Genomic DNA, 19,159 nt, shown 5'->3' with positions numbered 1-19,159 from the left:
CCCCGCCCCTTCCGCCTGGCCCCGGAAGGGGCGTGGCCCGCGGCGCGTGCGCAGCGCGGCGAGGGAAGATGGCGGACAGCGCGAAGGGGCGGCCCGCGGCGGCGGCGCCGCCCGGCGGCAAAGCGCTGACGGCGGAGCAGGTACCGGGGCGGGGGGGGGACCGGGCGGGACCGGGGCACGGGGCGGGGCGGGGGGGATTGGGCAGAACCATTGCACTCGTCGGGGGGAACCGGGCAGGACTGCGGCTGGGGGGGGTGGGCACGGGCACAACCATTGCACGGGGGAGGGGAGATGGGCAGGACCATTGCAGGGGGTAGGGGGGGGCTCGACAGAACCATTGCACAGGTCGGGGGGGCTGGGTAACATCATGGCACTGAGGGGGGAGCCGGGCAGGACCATTGCACAGGATGGGGGGGGGCAGGCAGGGCTGTTGCCGGGGGGGGGGGGCAGGCAGGACCATTGCACAGGGTGGGGGGGGCAGGCAGGACCATTGCACTGGTGGGGGGGATCCTCCTGGCAGGACTACGTCAAGGGAGGGGGCTTGGGCACGACCATTGCACGGGGGGAGGACTGGCAGGACCATGGGGAGGTGGGGGGGGGCCTGGGCAGGCCCATTGCCCAGGGCGGGGGGGGCTGGGTAGAGCCATGGCAAAGGGGGGGGCTGGGTAGGGCCATGGCATCGGGGAGGGAGGGGACATTACCAGCCCCAGCACAGTGTCCCTGTCCCTGTCCCCGCAGGTGGTGGCCAGGTTCAACCGCCTGCGGCAGGAGCAGCGGGGCCTGGCCTCGAAGGCGGCAGAGCTGGAGCTGGAGCTGAACGAGCACAGGTGGGAACGCGGGGGCTGGGCTGGGGGGGGGGGCGCGGTCGCAGGGCCTTCGCCGCCTCACCCTCCTCTTCCTCCCAGCCTGGTGATCGAGACGCTGCGGGAGGTGGACCCCACCCGGAAGTGCTACCGCATGGTGGGCGGCATCTTGGTGGAACGAACCGTCAAGGAGGTGCTGCCGGCCCTGGAGAACAACAAGGAGCAGGTGACGGGGCCGGCCTTCCTCCCGCGGCCTTCCTCCTGCGGCCTTCCTCCCGCGGCCTCCCGCGGCCCTGCTGCCCTCGCGGCAGGGTCCCGGGGCACTCGCGGCCCGCGCAGCCTCCCCCAGCCCGTCTCCATCCCGCCTGGGAAACCTGGGAGCAAGGACCGAGCCGCTCTCCCTGCTGCTTCGCCCTGACTCCTTTTCCCCCCTTTCCAGATCAGCAAAATCATCGAAACGCTGAACCAGCAGCTGCAGACGAAGGGCCGGGAGCTGAACGACTTCCGGGAGAAGCACAACATCCGCCTCATGGGGGAGGACGACCAGAAGCAGCCCCCCAAGGAGAACCCCGAGGGGGCCGGAGCCAAGACCAGCTCGGCCGGGGTCCTGGTCTCGTAGGAGCTCGCTCGTGCCGTCCCGAAGGACTTTCCTCCCGTCTTAGCCTCCCTCCCCGTCTCCGTTATTATTTAGTGTTGTTCATGTCGTATTTTTGTTAAATAAACGTGGGGTTTTTGGTCACGAGCCGAGTTCCCAGGCCGCGCCGCTCTCTGCGGGCAGCGCGCGGCAGCCGCGGCCGGCTCGCCCGGGCGTGGGAGCTCCGTTGCCACCGCTGCCTTTTCCGGCGCCGGCAGCTGCGCTGTGATGACAACCGAAAAAAATGTCCGGCCGAAGCCCGGGGAAGGCGACCAAAAGGGCTGGGCAGCCGCCAGGGACCGGAGCCTGGATTAGCGGAGGCTTAATTCGGCTGCTGGGAACGGAGGGCGGAGCTGGCTGGTGGGAACCGCGGCGTTTCCAGCGGCCCGAAAAGCCCCCCGTGTGCGTGTGCGGGCCGGGCCCGTCGCACGCACGCCGCTCGCTTGCACGCGGGGGCCGGTGCTCGCTGCTCCCCTCTGCCCCATGGCCCCCCGCTGCGCTGGCCGGACGCCTGGGCCCCTCCTGCTGCCAGCTCCCCCTCGCCCTGGGCCTCGGTTTGTCTTGTGTCCCCCCTGCCAAGAGCCCCCCCTCCACCGGCACCCTGGGGCTGGCACTGGGGGGATGTGGGGACCCTGGGGGGGGCAGGAACCCTGGGGCTGGCATCGGGGTGACATGGGGACCCTGGAGGGGGACAGGACCTCTGGGACTGGCACGGGGGGGACAGGGGGACCCTGGGGGGGTGAACAGGACCCCTGGGGCTGGCACTGGGGTGACATGGGGACCCTGGAGGGGGACAGGAACCCTGAGGCTGGCACTGGGGGGACAGGGGGACCCTGGGGCTGGCACTGGGGGGACATGGGGACCCTGGGGGGGGGACAGGAGCCCTGGACTGGCATGGGAAGGGGAAAGAGACCCTGGGGCCGGCACTGGGTGGGGGGTACAGGGGGACCCCAGGGCTGGCAGTGGGGACAGGGGCTCTGGGGCTGCCACTGGCCTGGGGACAGGGGGACCCTGGGTGGGGGGGAGAGGTCCTGGGGCTAGCACAGGGCGGGGGGGGGGAGACAGGGACCCTGGGGCTGGCACAGGGGGGACACAGGGGTGGGCACTGGGGGGGACATAGGGACCCTGGCACAGGGACTCAGGGACCCTGGGGCTGGCAGTTGGGGCGGGGCAAGGACCCTGGGTGGCACTGGGGAGGACAGGGACCATGGGGCTGGCATTGGGGGGGGACAGGGACTGTGGGGCTGGCCCTGGGGGAGGGTGGGGACCATGGATGGCACTGAGGGGGACAGGGACTGTGGGGCTGGCAGTGGGGGGGGGACAGGGACCCTGGGTGGCACTGGGGGGACAGACTCAGGGACTGTGGGGCTGGCACTGGGGGGGGGGGACAGGGATGCTGGGTGGCACTGGGGGGGGACAGGGACCATGGGTGGCACTGGGGGGACAGACTCAGGGACCATGGGGCTGGCATTGGGGGGGGACAGGGATGCTGGGTGGCACTGGGGGGGAGAGACTCAGGGACCCTGGGGCTGGCACTGGGGGGGGGGACAGGACCCCTGGGTGGCACTGGGGGGGACAGGGACCATGGGTGGCACTGGGGGGGACAGACTCAGGGACTGTGGGGCTGGCATTGGGGGGGGACAGGGATGCTGGGTGGCACTGGGGGGGATAGGAACCATGGGTGGCACTGGGGGGGCAGACTCAGGGACCATGGGGCTGGCATTGGGGGGGGACAGGGACCATGGGTGGCACTGGGGGGGAGAGACTCAGGGACCATGGGGCTGGTACTGGGGGGACAGACTCAGGGACCCTGGGGCTGGCACTGGGGGGGGGACAGGACCCCTGGGTGGCACTGGGGGGACAGGGACCATGGGTGGCACTGGGGGGGACAGACTCAGGGACACTGGGGCTGGCACTGGGGGGGACAGGGACCATGGGTGGCACTGGGGGGACAGACTCAGGGACCATGGGGCTGGCATTGGGGAGGCAGGGACCCTGGCTGGCACTGGGGGGGGGGAACAGGACACCGGGACCTTGTCCGGGAGGACGCGGGGACCTTGGCGGGTGACGGGCCCCCGGGGCTGGCGGTGGCCGGCGCGCGGCGGTGCAGTCACCCATCCGCTGTTGACTGTACACAGCCGGCGGCCGCCGCTCCCTGGGTGCGACCGGCGCCCCGGCCACCCGCCTCGGCCATAAATGCCACCGCCGGTGGCACCGGGGGGGCCCCGCTCGCCGCCCGGCCGCGCCATGCAGCCGCCCGCCCCAGCCCGCCTGGCCGAGGCCGAGAGCGAGAGCCAGCTGGGCCGCGTCCATGGTGTCTCCGGACCCGGTAGGTCCCCCCCCCGTCCCCCCCTCCGGCTTAATGGCTTTTTTGGCCCTAAACCGGGGAGCTGACGCAGCCCGGCTTAACGCTGGCGAGCGGTGGCGGGGGGGCCGGATGCCGGGGCCCTGCGGGGGGTGAAGGGGGGCCCGGACGCCGGGGCCCTGCGGGGGGAGCGGGACCGGTGCGGGGGTCTCAGCGTCCCCCCCCCGGCCGTGTCCCCGCAGTGGTGACCGCCAGCAGCATGGCCGGCGCTGCCATGTACGAGCTGGTGCGCGTGGGCCACGCTGAGCTGGTGGGGGAGATCATCCGGCTCGAGGGCGACCTGGCCACCATCCAGGTGTACGAGGAGACCTGTATCCTTCAGGCGTCCTGCCCTGCCGCGGCCCCCCCACCCCTTCCTGGTCCCCCCGTCTCCATCCCCATCCCCATCTCTATCTCCATCCCCATTTCCATTTCCATCCCCTTCTCCATCTCCACCTCCATCTCCACCTCCATCTCCCTCCCATCTCTCTTCTTCCATCTCCATCTCCATCTCCATTTCCATCTCCATCTCCTTTTCCATCTCCATCTCTACCTCCATCTCCCTCACCTCCCTCCCATCTCTTCTTCCATCTCCATCTCTATCTCCATCTCCATTTCCATCTCCATCTCTATCTGCATCTCTATCTCCCTCCCATCTCTCTTCTTCCATCTCCACCTCCCATCTCCATTTCCATCTCCATCTCCACCTCCATCTCCTTCTCATCTCTCTTCTTCCATCCCCATCTCCATTTCCATCTCCATCCCCATCTCCATCCCCATCTCCATCTCCATCTCCATCTCCATCTCCATCTCCGTCTCCGTCTCCGTCTCCGTTTCCTGAGCGCCGGCCCAGCGGGTGTCTGCGTGGGCGACCCGGTGCTGCGCACGGGGAAGCCGCTCTCGGTGGAGCTGGGTCCCGGCATAATGGGCTCCATCTTCGACGGGATCCAGCGCCCCTTGAAGGACATCACGGAGCTGACCAAGACCATCTACATCCCCCGGGGCATCAACATCCCCGCGCTGGCCCGCAACGTCACGTGGGACTTCGTCCCCAGCAAGCACGTCCGGGTGAGCTGGGGCCAGCTGTGTCCCATGGGAGACGGCATCTGGGGTGAGCAGAGCCGGAGAGGAGAGGACCTCCCCGGACGCCGGTCCTGCACCCTCCCTGGGGCTGGGGACACGGGGACACCCCTTCTCCCAACAACTCCCTTGCGGCTGGTCCAGAGGGGACACGACCTGGCACTCGGTGCCCAGGGATGGCTCCGGCACGGCCCCGTAAGCCCCGGCTGGACCTCACGGTCCTCCCGTCCCAGGTTGGGAGCCACGTCACCGGCGGAGACATCTACGGCGTGGTGACCGAGAACTCCCTCATCCAGCACAAGATCATGGTGCCGCCGCGGAGCCGGGGCACCGTCACCCACGTCGCGCCCCCGGGGAACTACGACATCTCGGTAGGGCTCTCAGGGCTGGCGCTGGCCTGGGGGGATGCCAGGGCTGTCCCCCCCCCCCCCCACAGCTCCCCCGGTCCCACGTCCCCGTGCCTGTCCCCCGCCAGGACGTGGTGCTGGAGCTGGACTTTGAGGGCACCAAGGAGAAGCTGACCATGATGCAGGTCTGGCCGGTGAGACAGACCCGTCCTGTGGCGGAGAAGCTGCCGGCCAACTACCCGCTGCTGACGGGCCAGAGGGTGCTGGATGCCCTTTTCCCGTAGGTCCCGGGCTGGGGACGGGGCACAGAGGATGGGGACAGGGATGGGGACAGGGATGGAGATGGGGATAGGGATGGGGACAGGGATGGAGATGGGGATAGGGATGGGAACGGGGGGCCAGGATAGGGGACAGGGATGGAGATGGGGATAGGGATGGGGACAGGGATGGAGATGGGGATAGGGATGGGAACGGGGGGGCCAGGATAGGGGACAGTGTTGGGGATGGGGAGGGGGACATGGATAGCGGGTGGGGACAGGGATGGGGCTGCGGAAGAGGATAGGGATGGGGACAGTCCTGCTGGGGAAGAACAGGGCAGCCAGGAGCTCACAGGTGACACTGGGGACACAGGGGGGTCTCACCTGCTCCTGACATGGATCCCAGAAGGGGACAAGACAGGGATGGGGACATGGACACCCCGGCTCCCTCTGTGGGGAGGCTTCAGTGGGGCTGATTGTCCCCAAAGTTAGGGGAACCCAGCTCCCCTCCGTGGGCCCTGGCACACCGCTGTCCCCACGGTGTCCCTGCGCCCAGCTGTGTCCAAGGTGGCACCACGGCCATCCCGGGGGCCTTCGGCTGCGGCAAGACCGTCATCTCCCAGTCCCTGTCCAAGTACTCCAACAGCGACGTCATCATCTACGTGGGCTGCGGTGAGCGGGGCAACGAGATGTCCGAGGTGCTGCGGGACTTCCCGGAGGTGAGCGGGGCCGGCGGGTGTCACGGCGGTGGTGGCACCAAGCCGGGCGTCACGGGGGGCCCTGGGGATCGCGGTGGCCTGTGCCACCGGGCACAGGGAGCTGCGCCGGGCACGGGTGGCCCCGACGCGGTGTCACGCCGGTGGTGACGGCACCGGTGGCCCCCAGCTCACCATGGAGGTGGACGGGAGGACGGAGACCATCATGAAACGCACGGCGCTGGTGGCAAACACCTCCAACATGCCCGTGGCCGCCCGAGAGGCCTCCATCTACACCGGTGAGCCGGGGCGCGTGCGCGCGCGGGTGTGCGCCGCAACAGCGCGCGAGTGCTTGTGCGTGTGTAATGGAGACCGCGTGTGCGTGTGCACGCGTGTGCACGAGCAACGGCATGCGCGTGCACGCGTGGGCGTGCAGATTTGCAGCCAGGGGGGTGCTTGCGTGTGCACGCATGCGTGCTGGGCACACGCGCGTGCGACCGAGCGCACACGCGGCCTCGCACGCCCCGCAGGCATCACGCTCTCCGAGTACTTCCGCGACATGGGCTACCACGTCAGCATGATGGCCGACTCGACGTCGCGCTGGGCCGAGGCGCTGCGGGAGATCTCGGGGCGCCTGGCCGAGATGCCGGCGGGTGAGCACCCACGCCACCACCCTTATTGCCACCGGCAGCCGCGAGGCCACGGTGATGGGCGCCCTGCGGCTCACGGCGGCCCTCGCTTGCAGACAGCGGCTACCCGGCGTACCTGGGCGCCCGCCTGGCCTCCTTCTACGAGCGAGCCGGGCGCGTGCGATGCCTGGGCAGCCCCGAGCGCGAGGGCAGCGTCAGCATCGTCGGCGCGTGAGTCCCCACCGGGGGCGGCGGGACGCGGCGCCGGGCCGGCGCGGGGCGGGTGACACCGCCGTGGGTGCCCCCGCGCCCAGCCCGCTCCCCCCCCGTCACCCCACAGCGTGTCCCCGCCGGGAGGGGACTTCTCCGACCCCGTCACTTCGGCCACGCTGGGCATCGTGCAGGTGAGCGGGCGTCACGTCGCCGCGGGCCCTTGGGGCCACCCCCGCCGGCGCTGACGCCGTCCCCGTCCCCGTCCCCGTCCCCGTCCCCAGGTGTTTTGGGGGCTGGACAAGAAGCTGGCGCAGCGCAAGCATTTCCCCTCCGTCAACTGGCTCATCAGCTACAGCAAGTACCTGCGGGCGCTGGAGCAGCACTACGAGCGGCAGCACCCCGACTTCCCGGCCCTGCGCACCAAGGCCAAGGAGATCCTGCAGGAAGAGGAGGACCTGGCCGAGATCGTCCAGCTCGTGGGCAAGGTGCCCGTCCGGGGGGGGACACGGGCTGCCGGGGGGGGACGGGCTGGAAAATGGGGTGGGGAGAGGGGATTGGCGGGGAGAGGGGATGGGAATGGGGGAGAGGGGATGGGAGAGGGGATAGAGGTGGGGTGGAGATGAGGGAGATGGGATGGGGATGAAGGATATGGGATGGGGATGAAGGATATGGGATGGAGATGAAGGATATGGGATGGGGATGAAGGATACGGGATGGGGATGAAGGATATGGGATGGGGATGGGGATATGGGGTGGGAGAGGGGATGGAGAGAGGGGTATGGGGTGGAGATGGTGTACGGGGTGGGACAGGGGATAGAGATGGGGTGGAGATGAGAGATATGGGATGGAGATGAGGGAGATGGGATGGAGATGACAGATATGGGATGGGAATGGGGATATGGGGTGGGAGAGGGGATGGAGGTGAGGGATAAGGGATGGGGATGAAGGATATGGGATGGAGATGAGAGATATGGGATGGGAATGGGGATATGGGGTGAGGGATAAGGGATGGGGATGGGGGATACAAGCTGGGAAAGGAGACAGAAGGGAGATGCTGGATGGAGATGAGGGACACTGCATGGGGGATGAGGCACCGGGAGGAGGACAGGGGATGGGAGAAGGGACGGGGGAGGGATACGGGATGGGGATGGGGGTTGCCGGATGGGAGAGGGCTATGGGAGGGAGATGAGGAACATGGATGGGGATGGGAATGTGGAATACGGCATGTGAGAGGGGACAGGGAGGAGGTAGCAGATGGAGATGAGGGATGGGGACGGGGATTGGGGGCGGCGGGATGGGAGGAGGACCGGGCAGGGGGTAGGGAAGGGCATGGGGGGGAGGGGAGCCCAGCGGCACCCTGAGCCTGTGTCCCCCCCCCAGGCCTCCCTCGCCGAGGCTGACAAGATCACCTTGGAGGTGGCCAAGCTCATCAAGGACGACTTCCTGCAGCAGAACGGCTACTCGCCCTACGACAGGTACCCGCCGTCCCCTCCGTCCCCATCCCCTCCTGAAGTCCCCACGCAGCGTGGCCCCGGGACCCCCGGGACCCCCTGAGCCCGGCTCCTGCCCCCCCCCCCCCCAAGGTTCTGCCCCTTCTACAAGACGGTGGGGATGCTCCACAACATGGTGACCTTCTACGAGCTGGCCCGGCACGCCGTGGAGACCACGGCGCAGGCCGAGCACCGGGTCACCTGGGCCACCATCCGCGAGAACCTGGGGGACATCATCTACAAGCTGAGCGCCATGAAGTTCAAGGTAGGGTGCCGGCCCCGGCGCTGGGGGGGGGGGTGTCACCGCGGCGGGGAGGGGACGGCCACCGCCACGGCCCGCTGCGTCCCCAGGACCCCGTGAAGGACGGCGAGGCCAAGATCACCGCTGATTACGCCCAGCTCAACGAGGAGATGCAGACGGCTTTCCGCAACCTGGAGGACTGAGGGGAAGGAAAGGGAGCCCGCGGGGGCCCCCGGGGGGGGCCGCCGGCGCGAATAAACACCCGGCGGCGATTGTTTGCTTCCAGGTGTGGTTTCCCCACCACGTGCCGGGTGGGGACGTGTCCGGCCCTGGCGTGCCAGGGGTCCCATGGGTGCCCGGGCAGCGTGCCGCGCTTTGGGCATGGCGGGGGGGGGGACGGGGGGGTGTTATCTGGTGTGGAAATGGGGTTGGGCAGGTCGGACGGGACCTGCTTTGCGGGAGCTTTTTGGGGGGGATGCGGCGGTTTTGGGGTCCTCTGCGGTTCCCGGGGTGCTGCCTGCTGAGCACTGTTGGGCTCGGTGCACGTGTGGGCGTCCTCCCCGCCGGGCCGGCGAGATGGAGGCTGGCGACGAGCATCCTCCGCCCCGGTACCCGGCAGGACCCCGGGCCCTGAGCCCCCCCCCCCGGGGCCGGGGGACCCGCGGGGACCCCAGCGCTGCCAGGACATCGTCGGCACTGGGCCAGTGCCCGGGACGGAGCAGGGCCTGCGACCCCCTGAGCTGCATGGAACTGGGGGGGGGGGGCCACACAGGTCCCCCCCATCCCCACTTGCACCCCCAGCCAGGCAGGGTCACCCCGGGGGGGAGGTTTCGGTCCCTATTTGCCCCCCCCGGGGCAGTTAGGAGTCACCCCGGGGGGGTCCCAGTCCCTATTTCCCCCCCAGGGCAGTCAGGGACACCCCAGGTTGGTCCCAGTCCCTATTTGCCCCCCCGGGGCAGTCAGGGTCACCCTGGGGGGGGGGGTCCCGGTCCCCATTTGCCGCCCTGGGGCAGTCGGGGTCACCCCGGGGGGGTCCCAGTTCCTATTTCCCCCCCAGGGCAGTCAGGGACACCCCAGGTTGGTCCCAGTCCCTATTTGCCCCCCCGGGGCAGTCAGGGTCACCCTGGGGGGGGGGTCCCAGTCCCCATTTGCCCCCCTGGGGCAGTCGGGGTCACCTCGGGGGGGGGTCCCAGTTCCTATTTCCCCCCCAGGGCAGTCAGGGTCACCCCAGGTTGGTCCCAGTCCCTATTTGTCCCCCCGGGGCAGTCAGGGTCACCCCGGGGGGGGGTCCCGGTCCCCATTTGCCCCCCCGGGGCAGTCGGTGTCACCCTGGGGGGGGTCCCGGTCCCTATTTCCCCCCCGGGGCAGTTGGGGGTCACCCCGGGGGGGTCCCGGTCCCTATTTGCCCCCCCGGGGCAGTTGGGGGGCACCCCGGGGGGGTCCTGGTCCCTATTTGCCCCCCCCAGGGCAGTTGGGGTCACCCTGGGGGGGGTCCCAGTCCCCATTTGCCCCCCTGGGGCAGTCGGGGTCACCCCGGGGGGGGTCCCGGTCCCTATTTGCCCCCCCTGGGGCAGTCGGGGTCACCCTGGGGGGGGGTCCCGGTCCCTATTTCCCCCCCCGGGGCAGCTGGGGGTCACCCCGGGGAGGTCCTGGTCCCTATTTGCCCCCCCCCGGGGCAGTTGGGGTCACCCGGGGGGGGTCCCGGTCCCCATTTGCCCCCCCAGGGCAGTTGGGGTCACCCGGGGGGGGTCCCGGTCCCCATTTGCCCCCCCAGGGCAGTTGGGGTCACCCCGGGGGGGTCCCGGTCCCTATTTGCCCCCCCCCGGGGCAGTCAGGGTCACCCGGGGGGGGTCCCGGTCCCCATTCGCCCCGGGGGCACCGGGGGGGGGGAGCGCACGTGCGTCCCCGCCGCGGCCGCCCAGGGCGGTGCCTGCGGCCCCCCCGGCCCCCCCCCGGCCCGCCCCTCCCGGGGCCGCCGCCGCCGGGGCCGGAGGCAGATGTGGCTCCTGCTGCTGCTCGTGGCGCTCGGCGCGGCCCCGCCGCGGCCCGGTGAGTCCCGCCGCCCCCCCGGTCCCCCCCCCGGTCCCGGCCCCGGGGGGCGCGGAGGCTCCGCGCGGGGCAGCGGGGCCCGGCGGCACGGGGGGCCCCGGCGTCCGGGCTTGGGGGGGGGGGGCTGTCCCCGTCCTGGCCCTGGCCGTGTCCCCGGTCCTGGCCCCTGTCGCCCGCCACGTCCCCCCCCTGCCCCGGGCCGGGGGTCTCCGGGGTGTCCGTGCGGGGGGGTGTCCGGGGGACCCGAGTGGGTGTCCGGGTGGGTCCGCGGGTCCGTGCGGGTCTCCAGGGTGTCCGGGTGGGTGTCTGGAGGTCGCGGGTGGGTGTCGGGGTGTCCGTGTGTCCGTGCGGGGGGGTGTCCGGGGGACTCGGGTGGGTGTCTGGGTGGGTGTCGGGGGTGTCCGTGTGTCCATGCGGGTCTCCGGATGGGTGTCCGAGGGTCCCGGGTGGGTGCCTGGGTGGGTGTCCGGGGTGTCCGGGGGTGTGTGTGCGGGGTGTCCAGGTGGGTGGGTGTCCGGAGGTCCTGGGTGGGTGTCAGGGGTGTCCGTGCGGGTGGGCGTCCGGGGGTCCCGGGTGGGTGTCCGGGTGGGTGTCCGGGGTGTGTGGGTGGGTGTGCACGGGGTGTCCAGGTGGGTGGGTGTCCGGAGGTCCCGGGTGGGTGTCCGGGGTGCCTGGGTGGGTTTGCGGGGTGTCCGGGGGGGTGTCCGGAGGTCCCGGGTGGGTGTGCAGGGTGCCCGGGTGGGTGCGCGGGTGGGTGTCCGGGGTGCCCGGGTGGGTGTCCGGAGGTCCCGGGTGGGTGTGCAGGGTGCCCGGGTGGGTGTCCGAGGGTCCCGGGTGGGTGTCCGGGGTGTCCGGGTGGGTGTCCGGAGGTCCCGGGTGGGTGCGCAGGGTGCCCGGGTGGGTGTGCGCGGGTGGGTGTCTGCTTGGGTGCCCGGGTGGGTGTTCGGAGGTCCCGGGTGGGTGTGCGCGGGTGGGTGTCCGCGCGTGTCCGCAGCGGCGTCCCGCACCCCCCCACCCCCCGGGCACTCCCCCCCGCAGCGCTCCCCGGCGCCGGGCAGGGCCCGGGGGGGCGGCGGGACGTGGCCGGGTCCCGCTCCCGGGCTGACACCGCCTTCCCGCAGCCCGGGCCGCGGCGGGGGGCTGCGCGGCGACGTGCGGCAGCCGCCTGGGCGGCTCGGCGCGGGCCACGGCGGCGGCGGGCACCGACGTGCGGCTGCGCTGCCCGGTGGCGGCGGCGGCGGCGCTGGGCGCCCTGCGCGCCGCGCACTGGCGCTACCGGGGCGGCGGCGGCGGCGGCGGCGGCGGCGGCGGCGGCGGCGGCGGGGGAGGCGGCGGCGCCGCCGTGTGCAGCCGGGCGCGGGGCTCCGAGCGCTGCAGCCCGCGTTACGGGCGTCGCGCCGCGCTGGCCGCCGCCGGGGCCGGGCTGACGCTGCGGGCGGTGCGGGCGGCCGACGGCGGCGCTTACAGCTGCCTGCTGCTGGGCGACGACGACTGCGCCTGCGGCGAGGTGACGCTCGCCGTCACGAGTAGGTGGCCCCGGGCGCCCCTCGCCGTGGCCTCGGGCCTGCTGCGGGCGGAAGGGGGGGGGGGGGCTCGGCTGCGGCCTGAGCGTCTCCCCCCCGCCGTTTCTCCGCAGACGGCACCTGCGGCGAGCCCTGCTCCGGCGGCCCGCGCCCCGCCCGCCCCGCGCTCCTCTTCCTCCTCCTCCTGCTCCTCCTCTGCCTCGCGGCAGCGCTGTGAGGCCCCCGCGGAGCGGCGCGGCGGGGGCACGCGTGTGCGTGTCCGTGCGTGGGTGTGCGCGAGTGTGAGTGCTCTGTGTGTGTGCGCGCACGCTGGTGTGCGTCCCTGTGCGCCTGTGTCCGACGCGTGGCTGTGCGCTCGGGTGAGTGTGCAATGCCTGTGCGTGCGCTTGTGCGCTGCCGGGTGTGCGCACAGCCATGGGGGTGCAAGGTGTGAACGCGCGTGTGCACACGCATTAGTGTGCACGCCTTTGTGCACACACACGTGTGAGGGCAGCGCTTCCGCGTGCATGCGAGTGTGCACGCGCTTGTGAGCACGCCTGTGTGTGTGCACACGCATTTGTGAGCACGTGCGCGTGCACGCGTGCGAGCGTGCAAACGTCTGTGAGCACACGCGTGTGTGCGCACAAGCTGCGTGCGTGCATTTGCGCTTGTGCGTGCGGAGGAGCGCACGCTGTGTGCGTGTGTGTGTGTGTGTGTGTGCGTGTGTGTGTGTGTGTGCGTGGGGCTGACCGCACGTGCACACCCACGTGCCGGTGTTTGCTTGTGCACAGCGCGTGTGTGTGTGTGTGCAGCAGCGCACGTGCGTGTGCACGTGAGGCCGGGCGTGCAGGGCGGCCCGGAGCAGAGCACCGCCGCTCCGCGCTCGGCCACCCCTGCGCTGGGAAAGCCCCCAAAACAGGACTTTTTCACCCCGAAACGCCCGGCGCGGGGACGAGGCAGCCAGGACGGCTTCGCCTTCCCTTCTCACGGCTCTCGGCCTTCGCTTTTGGGCCAAAACCCGCCCGGAACGGGAGCGCTGCCCAGTAGAGTTTTTTGGGAGCGAAGCCTGGCAGAGGAGCCGGGCGTTTGGCCACCTGGAAAGTGCTGTGGGACGGTAACTTTCCACCCGGCGCCCCTGCTGTCCCCGATGTCCCCGGTGTCCCCGATGTCCCCGAGGTCGCTGGCATCCCCGGTGTCTCCGGCATCCCTGGTGGCCCCGGCGTTCCCGGCCCGTTGGCAGCCCCTTGCCGGCATCGTCCTCCTGGGAAGGCGGCAGCGGGTCGTCCCCCACCCCCACCCCGGGGGGGTCCCAGCCCCAGCTGGGCCTGATCCTGCCCGCGGCGATGGTGCCCTGGTGGCCCCCAGGGTGCCGGTCCCCAGGCTGGCGCCGCGCCAGCCGTGTCATGCTGAGGGACAGGGGCTGGATGGGACCCTGGGCCAGAGGGGACCCGTGCTGGATGTCACCCTGAGCTGGATGTCACCCTGAGCTGGATGTGACCCCAGGCTGGATGTCACCCTGAGCTGGATGGGACCCTGGGCTGGTTGGGACCCCAGGCTGGATGGGACCCCACGCGGGACAGGACCCCAGACCAGATGGGACCCGGGGCAGTTGGGACCCCAGGCTGGATGTGACCCTCACCCAGATGGGACCCCATCCTGGATGGCACCCTGGACCAAGGAGCTCCCCAGGCTGGGTGCCACCCTGAACTAGAAGGGACCCTGGGCTGGATGGAACCAAGGACAGTTGGGACCCAGGGCTGAATGTCACCCGGGATCAGATGGGAGCCCAGGCTGGATGGGACCCCAGACCAGACGGGACCCCAGACCAGACGGGACCCAGGACAGTCGGGACCCAAGGCTCAATGCCATCCTGCATCAGATGGGTCCCCAGGCTGGATGTGACCCCAGACCAGATGGGACCAAGGACAGTTGGGACCCAGGGCTGAATGCCACCCGGGATCAGATGGGTCCCCAGGCTGGATGTGACCCTCACCCAGATGGGACCCCATCCTGGATGGCACCCTGGACCAAGGAGCTCCCTGGGCTGGGTGCCACCCTGAACTAGAAGGGACCCTGGGCTGGATGGGACCCCAGACCAGATGGGACCCACGGCTCAATGCCACCCTGGATCATATGGGACCCAGGACAGTTGGGACCCAGGACAGTCGGGACCCAGGACAGTCGGGACCCAGGGCTGACTGCCACCCGGGATCAGATGGCACCCCAGGCTGGAGGCCCCCCCGGCCTTTCCTCCTTGTCACCCCACGGTGCCACCCTCAGCGGCCACCCAGGTGGCCCGTCGCCATCAGCGCGTCGCCTGCACCCCGTGTCCCTCCGGCCCTCGCCCACGCTGTCCCCAGCGCCCCGGGGACCCTGCGGCGGCCGGCAGGAAAGTGCCCGCTCGGCGTTTTCCCGCGGCCCCGGTCCCCGTCAGCACTTCGGGCCGGTGGCGGTGGCAGCGCCGAGACCTTTCCAGGCCTTTGTGGCCCCGGACAATGGCAGCGCCCGAGCCCTTAACCCCCCCCCCCCGGCGCCCCGGCCACCCACTCGGCCCCGGGGACAGACGCACGGACGGGACCGCGCGGACGCAGGCGCCCGGCCCGGCGCCGCTGGGCGCTGAAGGCGGGTGAGTGGGACCCCGGGCTGGATGTGACCTTGGACCAGGGGGGACTCTGCACCCGGCCCTATGTGTCCCCCCCCCCTCCTGGGTCCCCACCCTCGCCTGTGACACCCCCCCGGCCCCCAGGTGCCACCCCGGATACTTCAAGGTGGCCTCAGAAGTGGAGGTGCCACCCTGAGAGCCCCAGAGATGCCACCCTAGGTGCCCCAGTATCCCCTGGAGATGCCACCCCCCCAGTGTCCCTGGAGATGTCACCCTGGGGGGCCCCCAGTGTCCCCGGAGATGCTGCCCTGTGTCCCTCAGCATCCCCAAAGGTGCCACCCTGTGTAGCCCAGCGTGCCCAGATGCCACCTTGAGTGTCCCCTGGAGATGCCACCACCCGGGGTCCCCAGAGGTGCCACCCTGTGTAGCCCAGCGTGCCCAGATGCCACCTTGAGTGTCCCCTGGAGATGCCACCACCTGGGGTCCCCAAAGGTGCCACCCTGTGTAGCCCAGCGTGCCCAGATGCCACCTTGAGTGTCCCCTGGAGATGCCACCACCCGGGGTCCCCAAAGGTGCCACCCTGTGTAGCCCAGCATGCCCAGATGCCACCTTGAGTGTCCCCTGGAGATGCCACCACCCGGGGTCCCCAGAGGTGCCACCCTGCATCCCCCTGCATCCCCACCTCTGGGTGGGCCCCCCCAACCCCCAGACTGTGGGTGGCCCTTGGGCTTGCTGGGGTGGGGGGGGGGTCCCCAGGGTGGCGGGGGGGTGACATGGGGGGGTGGTGGCACCCAGCGGTGCCCCCAGCCGCCTCGCTGTGCCCAGGGCCGCGGCGATGCCGGCGCGCGGGGGGCTGCTGTGCGCCGCCTCCGGCCTGGCGCTGCTGCTGGCCGCCACGGCCACCGACTTCTGGCTGCAGCACCGGGCGCCCGGGGGGGCCGGCTGCCAGGGCCTGTGGCGCGTCTGCCTGGGGGGGGCCTGCCGCCCCCACGCCGGCACCCCGGGTAGGCACTGCTGCGCTGAGCTGTGTCGGGTCTGTGCTGGGCTGAGCTGTGTCGGGTCTCTGCGGGGTGGGGGGAGCTGGCCTGGGCACTGCTGCGCTGAGCTGTGTCTGGTCTCTGCGGGGGGGAGCTGGGCTGGGCACTGCTGCGCTGAGCTGTGTCGGGTCTGTGCGGGGGGGGGAGCTGGGACAGGCACTGCTGCGCTGAGCTGTGTCGGGTCTCTGCTGGGCTGAGCTGTGTCGGGTCTCTGCGGGGTGGAGCTGGGCTGGGCACTGCTGCGCTGAGCTGTGTCGGGTCTCTGCTGCGCTGAGCTGTGTGGGGTCTCTGCAGGGAGGAGCTGGGACGGGCACTGCTGGGCTGAGCTGTGTGGGGTCTCTGCTGGGCTGAGCTGTGTCGGGTCTCTGCGGGGGGGAGCTGGGCTGGGCACTGCTGCGCTGAGCTGTGTCGGGTCTCTGCGGGGTGGAGCTGGGCTGGGCACTGCTGCGCTGAGCTGTGTCGGGTCTCTGCTGGGCTGAGCTGTGTCGGGTCTCTGCGGGGGGGAGCTGGGCTGGGCACTGCTGCGCTGAGCTGCGTCGGGTCTCTGCTGGGGGGGGGGAGCCGGGCTGGGCACTGCTGGGCTGAGCTGTGTGGGGTCTCTGCTGCGCTGAGCTGTGTTGGGTCTCTGTGGGGGGGGGGAGCTGGGCTGGGCACTGCTGCGCTGAGCTGTGTCGGGTCTGTGCTGGGCTGAGCTGTGTCGGGTCTCTGCGGGGGGGAGCTGGGCTGGGCACTGCTGCGCTGAGCTGTGTCGGGTCTGTGCGGGGGGGGGAGCCGGGCTGGGCACTGCTGGGCTGAGCTGTGTGGGGTCTCTGCGGGGTGGAGCCGGGATGGGCACTGCTGCGCTGAGCTGTGTCAGGTCTCTGCTGGGAGGAGCCGGGCTGGGCACTGCTGCAGTGAGCTGTGTCAGGTCTCTGCGAGGGAGGGGAGCCGGGATGGGCACTGCTGGGCTGAGCTGTGTCAGATCTCTGCTGGGCTGAGCTGTGTTGGGTCTCTGCTGGGAGGAGCCGGGCTGGGCACTGCTGTGCTGAGCTGTGTCGGGTCTCTGTGGGGGGGTGGAGCTGGGCTGGGCACTGCTGGGCTGAGCTGTGTCGGGTCTCTGCGGGGTGGAGCCGGGCTGGGCACTGCTGGGCTGAGCTGTGTCGGGTCTCTGCGGGGGTGGAGCTGGGATGGGCACTGCTGCGTGCCCCGGCTCGTGTCCCCGCGCCCCGTGATGTCCCCGACGTGTGTCCCCCCTCGCAGCGCTCTGGGACGCCGCGCGGGTGCTCATGCTGCTCTCGGTGCTCTCCGCCACGGCCGGCATCGCCCTGGGGCTCTCGGCCGCTGCCAGCGGCGCCCGGCGGCTGCGTCTCCGCGTGGCCGGTGTCACCCTGCTGCTGGCCGGTACGCGGGGCGGGGGACACGGGGGTGGCGCGGGCCGGGCACGGGGACATCCTGGGGGTCGGTGCCAGGGTACGCGGCGCTGGCCCTGCCTGTGTCACCGTGTCCCCAGGGAGCCATCCTCGGGGACGGGAGACCCCCGGGACCCGGCACTGCTGCACTGAGCTCTGCCTGGTCTCTGCAGGGCTGAGCTCTGCATGGTCACTGCTGTACTGAGCTGTGCCTGGTCTCTGCTCAGCTGAGCGCTGCCCACTCACTGCTGCACTGAGCTGTGCCCAGTCTCTGCTCAGCTGAGCTCTGCCCACTCACTGCTGCGCTGAGCTGTGCCCGGTCTCTGCTCAGCTGAGCTCTGCCCTCTCACTGCTGCACTGAGCTGTGCCTGGTCTCTGCTCAGCTGAGCGCTGCCCACTCACTGCTGCACTGAGCTGTGCCCAGTCTCTGCTCAGCTGAGCTCTGCCCACTCACTGCTGCGCTGAGCTGTGCCCAGTCTCTGCTCAGCTGAGCTCTGCCCGCTCACTGCTGCACTGAGCTGTGTCTGGTCTCTGCTCAGCTGAGCTCTGCCCATTCACTGCTGCACTGAGCTGTGCCCAGTCTCTGCTCAGCTGAGCTCTGCCCACTCACTGCTGCACTGAGCTGTGCCCGGTCTCTGCGGGGGGCTCAGAGTGCTGTCCACATGCACCCCGTGCCCCTGACCGGCCCCCCCCCCCCCCCCGCAGCGTTCCTGGCGCTGCTGGGCCTGGCGCTGTACACGGCCGCGGCGGTGAGCGTCTTCGGGAAGGACCAGGCCGACTGGCGCTTCTCCTGGTCCTACATCCTGGGCTGGATCGCCGTCGTCCTCGTCAGCTCCGCAGGTAGCGGCGCCCGCCCGGGCTCGCTCACTGCTGCGCCGAGCTGTGCGCGGTCTCTGCTGCGCCCCGTGCCGCGGGCACCCATGGGTGCGGGGCTGCTGCCAGGGCACCCGGGCCTGCACCAAGCTGCTGCGTCACGCCACGGCCTCGTCTCCCCCCCACCCCCAGGGCTCTTCCACGTCTGCGCCGCCTCCAAGGACCCGACGCCGGAGAGCTCCGAAGTGGCGGGGGCCTGATGGGTGCCGGGACCCCGCTCCTGCCCCCCCCCGCTGCCCCACAGACCCCCCCCCGCCGTGGGGGGCCATTGGGTGCAGGGCACTGCTGCGCTGAGCTGTGCCTGGTCTCAGCAGGGCTGAGCTCCCCTGGCTCCCCCACCCTGCTGCCCCCACCCCAGTCATCCCCCCCCTTGCCCCCCCCCCAATGTAGGCACTCTCCTGCTGTGCTAATAAACAGCTGTGCCCCCCCCCCGTGGCCTGGTGCTGTTGTATCTGGGGGGATTCGGGGACCCCATGGGCGGTCGGGTTCCCCCGCCTGGGCATCGTGTGTCCCCCCCCCCCACGCACCCCAAAGTGCTGCCCACCCTCGTCTGGGGTGTGCCCCCCCCAAATGGGGGAGGACTGGGGTGCCAGGGGGCACCAGGGGGGTGAACTCGGGGGTCACTGGGGGGCACGGGGCTTATGGGAGACCCTGGGGGTGTCCTGAGGGGTCACTGGGAGGGACCCCGGGAGACACTGGGGGGACATGGGAGCAGAGGGGACATGGGGGGAGAAATGGGCTGGGAGGACATGGGGGGGTCACTGGGGGACATGGGGGGGGTCACTGGGACTGGGGGGCCAGGGGGGCTGTGGTGGACCCTGAGGGAGCTATGGTGATCATTGGGGGGCTAGAGAGAAGGCAGAGGATCCCATGGATGGGCGTCGCTGGGATCCCCCCCCCACAGACGGGGGGGCGGAGGGGTCCGGGTGGACCCGACAGGAAGGCTGTTCCCAGGTGGGCCCCACCCATCCCTTC

At 71.0% G+C, this 19,159-nt stretch overlaps 3 protein-coding genes across 4 annotated transcripts; all 3 read left to right on the top strand.

The window, feature by feature from the left end:
- Positions 1–7: 7 nt before the first annotated feature.
- Positions 8–1,545, top strand: PFDN2 (prefoldin subunit 2). Its single transcript, XM_064498993.1, has 4 exons — positions 8–140; positions 739–827; positions 906–1,029; positions 1,243–1,545. Exons 1-4 carry the CDS (start codon positions 69–71, stop codon positions 1,420–1,422), a joined length of 465 nt encoding a protein of 154 aa, XP_064355063.1. The 5' UTR covers positions 8–68; the 3' UTR covers positions 1,423–1,545.
- Positions 1,546–3,609: 2,064 nt separating this feature from the next.
- On the top strand, positions 3,610–9,008 carry LOC112995682 (V-type proton ATPase catalytic subunit A-like). Of its 2 annotated transcripts, none has more exons than XM_064498981.1 (14): positions 3,610–3,766; positions 3,985–4,113; positions 4,635–4,849; positions 5,095–5,232; positions 5,337–5,488; positions 6,022–6,184; positions 6,351–6,459; positions 6,691–6,813; positions 6,906–7,020; positions 7,130–7,193; positions 7,284–7,487; positions 8,383–8,477; positions 8,586–8,757; positions 8,844–9,008. In XM_064498981.1, exons 1-14 carry the CDS (start codon positions 3,634–3,636, stop codon positions 8,934–8,936), a joined length of 1,905 nt encoding a protein of 634 aa, XP_064355051.1. In that variant the 5' UTR covers positions 3,610–3,633; the 3' UTR covers positions 8,937–9,008. The 2 variants fall into 2 exon arrangements, with proteins under 2 accessions (XP_064355051.1, XP_064355050.1); XM_064498980.1 differs by having other exon boundaries at positions 4,635–4,892; positions 5,006–5,232.
- A 3,098-nt stretch (positions 9,009–12,106) lies between these two features.
- Positions 12,107–18,614, top strand: LOC135323868 (lens fiber membrane intrinsic protein-like). The gene is made up of 6 exons (XM_064498883.1): positions 12,107–12,308; positions 12,419–14,910; positions 15,712–15,890; positions 17,163–17,303; positions 18,017–18,151; positions 18,317–18,614. The coding sequence occupies exons 2-6, from the start codon at positions 14,780–14,782 to the stop codon at positions 18,382–18,384; spliced, it is 654 nt and encodes a 217-aa protein (XP_064354953.1). The 5' UTR covers positions 12,107–12,308; positions 12,419–14,779; the 3' UTR covers positions 18,385–18,614.
- The last annotated feature ends 545 nt before the right edge of the window (positions 18,615–19,159 follow it).

The sequence above is a fragment of the Dromaius novaehollandiae genome, chromosome 29 (assembly GCF_036370855.1).
Source record: "Dromaius novaehollandiae isolate bDroNov1 chromosome 29, bDroNov1.hap1, whole genome shotgun sequence".
Taxonomy (NCBI): Eukaryota; Metazoa; Chordata; class Aves; order Casuariiformes; family Dromaiidae; genus Dromaius; species Dromaius novaehollandiae.
Note: the sequence above shows the minus strand (reverse complement) of the source record. Positions and strands in the feature narration are given on the sequence as shown.

Bases quoted from the DNA above. Each gene is read 5' to 3' on its own strand.
- PFDN2 (XM_064498993.1), top strand. From the start codon at position 69: ATGGCGGACAGCGCGAAGGGGCGGCCCGCGGCGGCGGCGCCGCCCGGC. The intron at 141-738 runs GTACCGGGGCGG...CTGTCCCCGCAG, and splicing joins AAGCGCTGACGGCGGAGCAG to GTGGTGGCCAGGTTCAACCG. The intron at 1,030-1,242 runs GTGACGGGGCCG...CCCCCTTTCCAG, and splicing joins TGGAGAACAACAAGGAGCAG to ATCAGCAAAATCATCGAAAC.
- LOC112995682 (XM_064498980.1), top strand. From the start codon at position 3,634: ATGCCACCGCCGGTGGCACCGGGGGGGCCCCGCTCGCCGCCCGGCCGC. The intron at 4,114-4,634 runs GTATCCTTCAGG...GCGCCGGCCCAG, and splicing joins CCAGGTGTACGAGGAGACCT to CGGGTGTCTGCGTGGGCGAC. The intron at 6,814-6,905 runs GTGAGCACCCAC...CCTCGCTTGCAG, and splicing joins CCTGGCCGAGATGCCGGCGG to ACAGCGGCTACCCGGCGTAC.
- LOC135323868 (XM_064498883.1), top strand. From the start codon at position 14,780: ATGGCAGCGCCCGAGCCCTTAACCCCCCCCCCCCGGCGCCCCGGCCAC. The intron at 14,911-15,711 runs GTGAGTGGGACC...CGCTGTGCCCAG, and splicing joins CCGCTGGGCGCTGAAGGCGG to GGCCGCGGCGATGCCGGCGC. The intron at 18,152-18,316 runs GTAGCGGCGCCC...CCCCACCCCCAG, and splicing joins CGTCCTCGTCAGCTCCGCAG to GGCTCTTCCACGTCTGCGCC.